At 46.9% G+C, this 12354-nt stretch overlaps 2 protein-coding genes across 5 annotated transcripts in view; both read right to left on the bottom strand.

The window, feature by feature from the left end:
• rabgap1l (RAB GTPase activating protein 1-like) overlaps nt 1-12354 on the bottom strand; it is a 97698-nt gene that overhangs the window by 55213 nt on the left and 30131 nt on the right. The window lies entirely within an intron of this gene.
• Nucleotides 4587-11774, bottom strand: gpr52 (G protein-coupled receptor 52). The gene has a single exon (XM_064331348.1). The coding sequence runs from the start codon at nt 9302-9304 to the stop codon at nt 8189-8191; it is 1116 nt and encodes a 371-aa protein (XP_064187418.1). The 5' UTR covers nt 9305-11774; the 3' UTR covers nt 4587-8188.

The following is a 12354-nucleotide window of genomic DNA, read 5'->3' as shown; positions in this document are numbered from 1 at the left end:
ATGGCTCCGCTCCTCTTGAGTTTCCCAGTTTTAACCTCTTAGCGCACAGCCCCTAGTGGTGGGCACGCCCGCGTGCCTAAATTACTAAACTCAAACATTCGGTGCTACTGCAACCAGTGTGAGATGAAAACAGAAACGTGTTGTTTCAGTTTCATTAGTAGACGATACATGACAACTATGCCGAAAACGGAGTTTCGCAGCCCCACCATTGTCGCTCCCGTCGTTCATTTAACACACACCCCCTCCCTGCAGTCTCATCTAAAAAACACCCCCCACCCTTGACATAATGGACAATATTGTCTATCTTGGCATTCATAAAAATATTCTTTCACCACTAAAAAATCGTATTCCGTCATAGCAACAAGATAAACCCGACAATAGCCCTAAGATATGCCTATACAGCAGTGAAAACGCTGCTCACTGAATAACGAAATAAACGAGAAAAAGTTTTTAAAAATGATACCATGTCATTCTACAGTCAATATCTGGGACTAAATATTGAATAAATATAAAACCTTACTGTTGGTTTTACGTGTAGAGATGTCCCTTTTGAGACTGCGTGGTCATATATTGTCTTGGACAATCCGTTTGGAAAATATAGGCGCATATGTGACGCCTGGGTATCTTCCAAAATAGCTGTGCGTAACACCACACCTGTTGTTTACGGCGTCGTCGCCCTTTTTAGTACAGTCTGACTAGATTTACAATTCATTTATTCGGTAGGCGAGAGTATAAGCTTTCTAACGATGTATAACATGTCTAATTCTGCTTTCGGAATAGCGTTTTATAGGTCAGCGTAACAGAAAATATTCTTAGCATAGCATTCACTTACGCAATCACACTCTGTTAGCAGACAAATACGATGCACCTAACGAAACATGTTCAAGGATATTTCGTAATTTCTTGGAAAATACTATTATTATTGAGGACTTCTGAACATAGCTAAGCCATATGTTTGCTGATAGGCCTAGCTGACATCGTTTTCTGGAGCAAAACAGAAGCGAATAGAACAATATAATTGATACGGTCTCTCTGTCTCTATCTACTGAACATAGAGGAGATTTCACCATTGCTATGTAAGTATTATCGTTCAAAATATTTCGGTTATATACGTTCTTTTTGAAATTGAGTATTTTTAAATAGGTTAGTGATGTTATATAATGTAAATATTTCACACTGTAATGTAAGCGTTAGACGGAAGTGTAAGTTTTTGTGAAGCATGCAACAGTGATGACGTCAGAGCTGGAACATTGCCAAAACGTGGTGGACGGGTGAAAATTGTTTTCATGTTGTCTCATCCCCATACAATAAAACATACGAGAGTACAGAGTATAGAAATACACACGAGTTAATTATTACACATTTAGGTACTGTACCGCATTGTGTGACAATGTTTTTGCATTATTTTTTTAATCTGATAGCAATGTTTCATCTTAAACCCTCATAAGGGGCTCATTTATATGCTTTATAATGGACAAAAAACATTTTATTCAATTTGAGAGATTTTGGATATGTTTCTGGACACCTAGCTATTTTAGACCACTGTACTGACTGAAAGCTTGTAATTCCCATTTGAAAATTATGCAACAGTGATTTTCTTGAGTCAAAACAGTTGATTTGTAGTGAAATACATGGATATGTTATGATTTACAGCAATGCATAATTTAGGCATTTTGGATAGATTTGGAGATGCTGGGTACACTGCTTAGTTTTTGCTTCATACATCTATAGTAGTTCTACATATCCACCCTTAGATTTTATGAACTTGTGGTCAAGAAGTTTTTGACCTAGCACATGTATAGTTTAACCTCCTGCATATATTCAATCTCGCAGTATTTCATTGCGAACTTAAAAAGTGCAAATTTATTTTGGATTTTTTGTCAAAACAATTGCATTTGTGGCACTTTATTTCTTCCAAAATTATGAATATAAACTAATCTGTGTTAGTATTGTAAATTGTACAAATGTCTTGCTTCATTTAAGCCATTTTTCAAGTCTCTGTGGTGTTCACGTCTGGAGTTATAAAGCTTTAAATAGGGTACCCCCTAAATGGGCAAGGATTGGCAAAATTTGGCTTGTGCCTTAAGAGGTTAAAGAACAGGCACAAGTACAATAGACAGCTGAAGGCCGCCGGCAATTCAAAATAAAAATAAAAATAAAAATAAAAATTCACAGTTGTGAAGAACATGGTAGGCCAGGCAGCCAGTAAATTGGGGGAATCAAATCATGTGACCTATGTCACCCTCTGCAACCCAAGCCCAAGATAAAAAGACCTGTGACTTCAGCTACAACATTCTTCATTTCCGCTTCATTTTGTTACTATAATTAAATTAATCATTTTAATGTTAATTATCAATTGCATGAGGTGAAGAGGGTGAGCGTAGGGATATGAGAGAGACAGAGAGAGAGAGACAAATCTGTTCCTTGTTTCGATTTTTCTGGGTGAAATAAGATTGGGCAGCAGTGCCACTACATTAATGACTAATCTGCCTTATGAAACATCTGTGTTTCTGCGACGGGGCGTGCATTTCCTCCAGCGTGAGCACGGGGCAGCTTCCCCTGTGGCGTTCCATTCTCCTCAGACCACACACTGTTCCCCATTAACCGCCATTACCTTCCCCGGTCTCCGCCTTTCAGCGAAAAACAAAATGGCAAAGGAGCTGGAGGTGCGTCTCCACGGACCGAACGTCACGGCGTCTCTCCGGTCCCTCCGGGCCGCACACGACGGCGCGCCGACCCGCGACGGCACGACCCCGAGGGCCCGCTGGCGTCTCCGAGGCGGAAAGCGGGCGGCCTGCTGAACACGCGACCAACGCGGCGGCGGCGGCGGCCCCTCTGTTCATATTTTATTTAGGAGAGGAAAACTGTGCTGACGCGACGGGCAGACACTTTTTGCGCACGTTCGATGCGGAGAGTGGATTTTCAAAAAGGTCATTTTGCAGTGCGTCCGCTTCTCCTTCAGCGCGCGGCGGCGACCTTTTTAAGCGCGGATGAAGAGGTCGAGCCCGGCCGCGCGGGAGGACAGCTGCACGCCGCAGAGTGGCCCCGCACTCCTCACAAACACAGAGAGAGCAGCGTTACACACATCCTACACCCTGCAAATGAGTGCTACAGGCTGCACTCCTCACGTACACACCTCCTACACACTGCAGCAAGGTGCTACACAGCAGTAGAGAGCAGCCCTATGCCCCGCAGTGCAGAGCTATACAGACCACACTCACATACAGAGAGTATCTCTGTTCCCATATACTACACACAGCATATCAGTGTTAAACAGGCAGTACTCCTACCTTACACAGAGTATCTCTGTTCCCATATACTACACACAGCATATCAGTGTTAAACAGGCAGTACTCCTACCTTACACAGAGTATCTCTGTTCCCATATACTACACACAGCATATCAGTGTTAAGCAGGCAGTACTCCTACCTTACACAGAGTATCTCTGTTCCCATATACTACACACAGCATATCAGTGTTAAGCAGGCAGTACTCCTACCTTACACAGAGTATCTCTGTTCCCATATACTACACACAGCATATCAGTGTTAAACAGGCAGTACTCCTACCTTACACAGAGTATCTCTGTTCCCATATACTACACACAGCATATCAGTGTTAAACAGGCAGTACTCCTACCTTACACAGAGTATCTCTGTTCCCATATACTACACACAGCATATCAGTGTTAAACAGGCAGTACTCCTACCTTACACAGAGTATCTCTGTTCCCATATACTACACACAGCACATCAGTGTTAAACAGGCAGTACTCCTACCTTACAGAAAGTATCTCTGTTCCCATATACTACACACAGCATATCAGTGTTAAGCAGGCAGTACTCCTACCTTACACAGAGTATCTCTGTTCCCATATACTACACACAGCATATCAGTGTTAAACAGGCAGTACTCCTGACATACAAAGAGTAGCTCTGTTCCTATATACTACACACAGCATATCAGTGTTAAGCAGGCAGTACTCCTACCTTACACAGAGTATCTCTGTTCCCATATACTACACACAGCATATCAGTGTTAAACAGGCAGTACTCCTGACATACAAAGAGTAGCTCTGTTCCTATATACAGTAGTACACACAGCAGGTCACTGTTAAACAGGATGTACTCCTAGCATCTACTACACAGAGTATCTCTGTCCCCAAATACTATACACAGCAGATCACAGTTAAACAGGCTGTAACAGTAGTACACAGAATATCTCTGTTTCCATATACTACACAGCAGACGGTACTTCTAACAAACACAGAGAGAGCAGCTTTGGTCTGATACACTACACCCAGCAGATCAGCGTTAAACAGGCTGCACCACTCACTCACAGCTGTGCAGATAAGCTTTCAGCCTGACCTGGTTGAGATTATTGTTACAAGCAATATTCATTATTCATTTGCCACTTACAGCAAAGCCTATTCCAGCTGCAATCTGACTGTGGTACGCTCGTCTCGCATCTGAAAATGTATCTTTTTTTAGTTCAGTTACATGAACAATACCCGTGCACGCATACGCATTTTGCCCATCGAGAGATTTGCAGTAAATATTTAAAAAAATGGAATTCAAAAAGCGAATAGATTCAAAGAGGAAATAAAAAAGGACATATTTGTTTCCTCGTCTTTTATTACGCATGATTGGTAGCAACAGCAAAACCATAGCCTTTGACAAAATCTTCAAAATAAAAAAATATATACTGTATAATTTATTATATTAGTTTCCTAATCAAAAACAGCTTACTATTTTGTCACAGCAGCAATCTAGTTTAATACACATGAGTATGTGCCATCATTAATAGAGATTTTTCAATTCATTAATCTGTTGTAACACATAAGCTGTACAGCAGGATAAAAACAGGTACACACAGATACTCCTATTTAACAAGCAGTGTATCATCATGTACATAATCAAATAAATAAATAAATAAGCCTATATACAACACCAGTAATGGAATAAAAAAATCTGTATGCAAAAAATTCAACACGCTCACCAGAGCACTCTGAGTCTTAAAGAGATCCGTTGCCATTTTATAAGTCTGCATTCCCACAGTTCCGTAATTAAAAACATTTGGTCATTAAAATCTGAAAAATGAGCAATGGAAAACCCCTCCCAAACATAAACAGAACAAAATGAATCGCAATTAACAAAAAATAGAATAGACTGACTGGCAAATGCAACAAATTAACAGGAAATTTAACAGGTACCCTTGCTGCTAACTGCTCCCAATAAATACACCCGTGTAAGACTCATGAGCATTATCTATGCGATAAACCAATTGTAGCATCTGCTGACACTGAAGTAACAAATCTCCACAGATTGGTGCCAAGTTTGCATTCTTTTAAGAGTGGAGATAGATAATTACAGTTTATTAGATGTTATGCAGTATCTCAACACCAGTTACTGAAGTAACCCTGTTAGCTTTCATGAAAGGGAAAACTACAAATAAGCATACATTGACACTTTTCAGTCATATGAAATGATTACTCATCAATCCCAAGGGAGACAACAGGTCTCACGGGTCTACTATCTACCGTCTGATAAGCTTAAGGTCATGCTACCGACTGAAAACATTAAGAAATAAAGGCTCATGGTTCTGAGTACAGATGAAGTTCATGATATTCACAGAAAAGATATCCTATGTTTTTTTTTTTTTTTGGCTAAAATCTTCTTTAATCAAAGATAGAAAACGAAGATTAAAAAAATGCCTTTCACAGCACTTCACAGTACGGTAATAAAGCCCATTTTGTGGGTTTCTTCAGGTAGACTAATGACCAGAGGAGTTCACCAGTTTTGCACACATGACCCATGGTTTCCGAATCTTATTAAACCACGCAAGACTCGAGTCGGTGATTTACAGCAGCAAGCAGAGACTCCAGCTGGGGTGAGGGACTCGCACCGACCTGGATTCAATCAACATTTGTCATTAACTTTGACTTGCACATAAATTCAAGTGAAATTCTTTCTCTTTACAAACTCAGTCTGTGACAGGGAAAACTACAGGATATATTTAATTGTGAAATAAAGTCAAGGATAAAAGTTGACTGAACACAGGTCGCTGCTCGTAATTGCAAGGTACAAACTTGACAGCTAGTTATCGGTTTTTTTTCTTTTTGGTTTTTCTCTATCCACATAGTACTCTGCCATCAACACAAAGGTCATAATGCCCAATTAGGAAACCACACAGATCAAGTTCTCATTTGGCTTCACGTTTAAAAAAACTAAAAATAAAAAAGCAATCATACAAAAGACATACAAGATTTAAAAACAGGAATGGAATGTTCTCTGAATTTGATGTTTTCATAAAGCTTGCTTGTCACTATCTCTAAATTCATTTCCTAAAAATGTATCCAAAATAATTTGAAAATGAGGAGATATCCCAAATCTTGAATTTCCATCTTTCCATGTAAATCAAAATAAATATTAGGCACAGACACAACAAATCTGTTACGCAAGGTAAATCTGAGCGAAGAGTAAAACCTTGTGAAGGATAATTTGAGCGAGCTGCCTACGCTAGGGATGGAGTCCTGCTGCAGGGACGCCACACGTACGCTAACGCTACGGGTTCAGTTCGCCGTGCCGCTCATGTCTTAGCTCTTACATGGTCACAGACACAGTACCGGCAAACGGCCCTAACGACAGACGCCAGGGGGTTCGTCACAGAGGAGAAAAGGGAAACACCTCAACAACTCCAGGCATCGCTGAAGTTGTGCGTTCTTTAGGCTATTTTTATGCATCACCTTTTACTTATAGACTAGAACAGGTAGAACAGGTATGGAAAAATGACCACGCTCGATACTGCTCTGTCCACTTCGAGCGAAAGACACTGAAGCGTAGCGCAAGATCAATGGTCATCCTTATAGTGATTGCATTCGCCCCCACCCCCCCTTTAGCCTGTCTGTCCCCAGCACATTAAAGACAAGGACGCAGTCTCTGAGACCCAGCCGCGCTGATTGAAGTCGATCCTGTTGTGACAAGCCGTTGGACGAGTTCCACGCCAGGGAAAGTGCACCTGCAAGCAGTCAAGTGAGAACCCAAGTGGAAGAACTCATCCGAGGATTCAATCCCGCGCGGCCATGTTCTACCTGCACGCCAAACCCAGCTGGGGCCTGGATCCGGCTCGCGCCGAACACAAAAGCGTCAATCAATTCCCAGCCGCTGTCTTTCGAGGCTTCTCAACTTCTCAAATTCTCAGTCCGCCACCTGCTCTCTGGCTAGGCCGATCACAAAAAGAGGAACGTTAAACACGATCCATCCTCTCCATTCGCAGCTGACCCAAGCCCTTTGAGCCACAATGCAATTACAATGCTTTTTCAAACACTGGAATGCCATGAGCAATTGGGATCTTATTTTGCGTGCACGTACGTCCAGCTCAAAGCTACGGCCTTTGCAGTAAGGGGGCCCGTTTTGCGACTGCAGCACAGGAGCCGTTTCCTGCAGTCGGCGTCCAGCCTTGCGGTGTAGAAGCGAGCTCGTTCGCAAGAGCAGAGCCCGCGGTAAGTCACCGAGGGCCTGGATTCAGTGCACTTTACAGCCCGTCGTCCGCCGTGTAAATCACGGCGTTGAGCGTGCGTGAGCGCGTGTTAATCTATCGACTCCGCCCGTTTGCACGTCTCTGCAGCGTGCCGCCGACGGACCGAGCCTCCGCCGTTCCGCGGATTTACTGAAACCTTCACGATGCCGCTTCGCCTCACGTGGATCCAGAGACTGCACACGAGCTACATCTAAACGCACGTCTGCCAATCTCTTCACATTTCCACGACTGATTGGGACTGTGGGTTTTGCAGCCAGGGAGAACACCCTTCTGCTAGTTCAACGAAGCTAGCCGTGGCGCAGCACAGCTAAAAGTTGTGCAAATTATTATCCGTATTAACCTTGTGAGAAGTGTTTAGAAACGAGCCTGCTTTGAAGAATTCCCACTTCCCTCAGCTGTTTTTCCCGTAACGCTCGTTGATCTGTTCAAGTAATGTGCCATAATTCCGATAACGCCGTAGCTAAGACACACAGCTTAGAAGCTCCGCTCATGATTTCTCAAAAACTTCCAGAGGAGGAGGTGCCCCCCTCTGGGACAAACCTGACTCTACTACATACAGTAGCTTCCTCGAACAAATCTCTTTCATCGCTTTCCTTTCAGATCAACTGAGGGGGGGTTTTCCTTTTCTCCTTTCATCTCCCACACTTCTCAAATGGAGCACGAGTTAGCTCTCTTTCGGGGTTTCGGGTCTCCGAAGTCCTTGTCCGCAGTGGCGCAGGCGCTGAAGGAGCACAGGGTCTGGGAGAGCCTGCGCATCCCCAGCCGGAACACGCTATTGGACAGGCTGTAGATGACGCAGTTGCAGAAGCTGTTGCTAATGGCCAGCCACGTGGTGACGAAGGACAGGGCGGGGCTGTCCAGCACGTGCGAGCTCTCGAGGAGGAAGTAGATGATGTAGGGGAGCCACAGCATGTAGAAGACGCTGGTGATGCGGAAGAGCACCATGGCGTAGCGGCGGTCCGGGCTGTGCCCGGCGTGGTGCCCGCCCTCCCCGGCCTCCATCTCCTGGCTGGGGAAGCGCGCCCGCCGCTCGCTGATCTCGCGGTTGTGCTGCTGGCAGATGCGGAAGATGTGGAAGTAGGTGAAGCAGACCACCAGGGCGGCCGGCGCGTACAGCAGGCACACCACGAACCCCGTGAACAGGGCGGAGGTGGGCCAGGAGCGGGCGCACCACTCGAAGATGTCCCCGTGGTAGCCCGGCTTGCCCCAGCCAAAGAAGGAAGGCAGGAAGACCAGGCAGGAGTAGATCCAGATGAGCACGATGCAGCAGCGGAGCCGGCACGGCGTCACCAGCTGGTTGTAGGACAGCGGCTTGGTGATGGCCAGGTAGCGGTCCACGCTGATGCAGGCCAGGCAGGCCATGGACACGCTCTTGAGCACGGAGATGACGTAGCTGAACACCTGGCAGGTGAGGGGCTCCTGGACGCCCGCGGGGAAGTGGAGCAGGGAGAGCGTGGGCACCAGGCAGCTGAGGCCCACCAGCAGGTCGGCGTAGGCCATGGTCTGGATGAAGTAGCTGGTCGTGTAGTGGTGCAGCAGGGGCGCGCAGTGGAACACGAAGATCACGGTCAGGTTCCCCACGATGATGAGCACGGTCAGCAGCACGATGACCGCCGTCTCCAGGACGCAGGCCTCCGCCCCTTCGTTGTGCCTCCACCCCAAGGGGCAGGAGTGGTTGAAGGATACGCCGATGGGGCTGCCCAAACTGCTGTTATCATTCGGAGTGAGGGTGGGCACCAGTTCACTGAATCCCGACTGGTTCATCGTTATAGTTCCGGTTCAGGTAGGTCAAGTCCTGCTTTACGGCAAGCGCAACAGATGGTTCGTCAATGAAGGCCGCACATCTTCCACTGTCCTCTATACCGGTCGGCAAATTCAGCTTTATCTGTGACTTTTATTCTTCTCTCACATAGCTGGGTCTCGGTAGAAGGTCCATCAACAAAAACCTGGAGAACAATAGCAAAAGGCCACTGCTAGACCCCTCCAGCCAGTCATACTGGGATGCAGCTGGGCAAAACAGAGCAGAGGTCAGCCGGCAAAGACCCCATCTCCGCAGACAAGACGGTACAACTGCTTTAAAAATAAAACCAAAAAGTTAAAATGTGTATCTGCCAATGACGGGCCTGCGAGGCCTTCTCCCAACACTTCCTCATAGTCTGTGGCCGCATTCTACGCCTCTAATGAGTTGTGCAAATGTCTGGGCTTTGCGAAGTCCTCAGAGGGAAGAGATCCAGGAACACAGAAACACCTCAGGGCAAAAACGCGAAAAAAAAACAACACAAGCCAAGGAGACGACTTTCCTGCAGACACTACTGGAAGAGATTAAACAAGACAGGAGGCCTCGAGGATCATTCTTTTGAGTGGAAATGAGAAAAAAATGAGGGAAAAAATAACTTAATGTATGCATTAAATAATTTTACATTATCACAAACTTCTAAAAACAGTTTAACATCTTTACAGTGAAGACAAAATTCTAAAGGGATCCTTTCTGATACTTATTTGCGTTGATGGTTTGTCTATGATTTCTCATACCGCATATGGATTCCTTCCAAAATTCCTCCAGGATCAGCGAGCCCCCCAGCCTTGCTAAGCGCGTCCACTTCTTTTTAATCCCCTTTCAAAAGCAAGCCATCCCCGTCGCTGTCTGGACCCCCTGCGCGTCGCCCATTGTCCCAATCAAAACACAGACACTCTAGACAAACACTGAGTGCTCTGTGGGAGAGGATGTCCAAGCCCTTGTTCCACGGACCTTCCAGAGATCGCGTTTATGATCTTTAACCGGCCAGAGCAAGAGACAAACCAACACCAAACAACAGTTCAGGGTGTCGCCGTCGTGCGCCACAGCGGTGGCTCCAGCCTCTTGATTTCAACTCCCGTCGCTTTCCGTGAACTTTCTTTCCGCAGACCGCAACGGCAGAAAAGCCGTGTCACGCTTCGAGGAGAAAAAACGAAAGGCCACGCTTTCCAGAGCCGCGTAATTCCTCTTCTCCGGTCCCTCTAAACCATCGGACGGGAGGACACCCCGTGCTCCGCGGTGCGCCTCTCCGGAGGAATCCCGAACAAGAGGACCCCGGCGGCGCTGCGTCTCTGCCGCGGCCGGCCTCGTCCCGCTCGCCTGTTTATCACACAAACTTGTTTATGTTCCGTCTCGCCGGCTTCGCCGAGGGAGAAAGGCGTACATGTCCGCGTGCCGTCCACCGCGCCGCTTGCTTTTTTATTATTGTTGTTATTACTTATACATGCCCGGCTCCATTCAAAGTCAGCTTTTGTTGCGAGAGGCCAGTCTGTGTCCCCTTTGGAGTTTTTTTTTCTTCTTCCACTCTGTCAGTACTGTACGTCTCCCGGCTGGAACAACAGCCCCGGCTGCGCGGGAGGACACAAACTCCGGCGGTGGAGGGGGAGGATCCGGGTCCCGGCCCGTCTCTGCGACCGGCGTCTCTTTTCCCCCTGCGTTCTTCCAGAGAGCTCCCTCACGCCAGGCTGCACCGCACACCGCTCGCATTCGCAATAAATCAGTTAAAACACGCACTAAACCCCCCCGAAGAAGTGCTCAGGCTCGAAAGACAGAGTGATAAAAGAAAAGAGTTGACTACGCGCTGATTGAAAGAAGACAATACCCTTTTCATAGAGGCTGAGAGCAGTGAAAAGGAGCTGTCCCTCACCACTGGTGCAGTGGGAAGGAGATGCTCTCTCTAGCTCACAGTTCCCTTTTTCCTCTCTCTTGCGCTCTCTCTCTCGCTCTCTCGCTCACACACTCCCTCGCCTCCTCGCTCGCTCTCCCGCCCTCTCGTTTTGGCCGCACCTGAGGTCCTCTCTCTCTCTCTCTCTCTCTCTCTCGGCTTCACCACATCTCTCTTTCCTCCCTCAGCTCTGCGCTCCTCCTTCATTCACACTCCTTCTTAAAACTGAAACAGGAGAAATTTCCTATTCAGAAAACCCATCTAGCTTTCTCTCCCCCGACTATCTCTGTTCTCTAACTGTCCCCTCCCCCTCTTTTCTCTCTCCCTCACTCTCCCACCCTCTCTTTCTCTCTCACTCTCTCTCTCTCTCGCACACACTCTCCCTCCCTCTCTTTCTCTCGCTGTCTGCCCCCAGTCAGTCGCACAGACCAATGACCAAGCCCAGCTCTGTCTGCCCCTTGGTTACAGTTGCCAGGCATTTCAGTTGGTTGGGACCCTCCCTCACCCGCAGCTGACAAAGCGCAACAAACAGGAGCAAATTAGAGTAGCGGGGGGGGGGGGGTAGGTGGGAGTGGGTGGGGGTGGGGGGAGTTTCTGGGACAAGAGAGAACGCTTCACTGCCATTCTTATTTCACGCTCAATTTTGCATTCTGTCAAAGCTCTCCATCCACTCGTGCTACTTTCGTTACAGAGCGAAAGAGCTCTTACTTTGTTAACACTTCCATTTAGGATCATACCGCCTCAACAATGAGACCCACGGCGTCCCCTTTCGGAGGGCCACAAGAAGAGAACAGGGAGGTTAAGGGGAGCGGCGGCAGCACCCCTCAGCCGGAGTGCGAGTGTTCTGTACCCACCAGAGCAGCTGAGAGACGGACTCTGCCACGAGCCCCGGTTAATAATTCATCGCCGAAAGAAAACAAGGCACTGAAAAAAAACAATGATAATAGCCCCTTTGATCTGTCACCTCCGGTGCCCCTCATCCCAGCCACTCTGATTCTGGGCTGGGACAGCCAGTCAGGCAGTGCGCCACTCTTTGACACGTCTGTTTAAACAAGGGCCAAGCAATTCTGAGGCTTCCTGGTCATACCTCCGTGTCAGGGTGTCTGTACCTGTGGGTGTGTGCGCTTGTGTGTG

This window comes from Anguilla rostrata, chromosome 4 (genome assembly GCF_018555375.3).
Source record: "Anguilla rostrata isolate EN2019 chromosome 4, ASM1855537v3, whole genome shotgun sequence".
Taxonomy (NCBI): Eukaryota; Metazoa; Chordata; class Actinopteri; order Anguilliformes; family Anguillidae; genus Anguilla; species Anguilla rostrata.
Note: the sequence above shows the minus strand (reverse complement) of the source record. Positions and strands in the feature narration are given on the sequence as shown.

What these genes read in the sequence shown, in the direction of transcription:
- gpr52 (XM_064331348.1), bottom strand. Translation starts at nt 9,304, where the DNA reads ATGAACCAGTCGGGATTCAGTGAACTGGTGCCCACCCTCACTCCGAAT.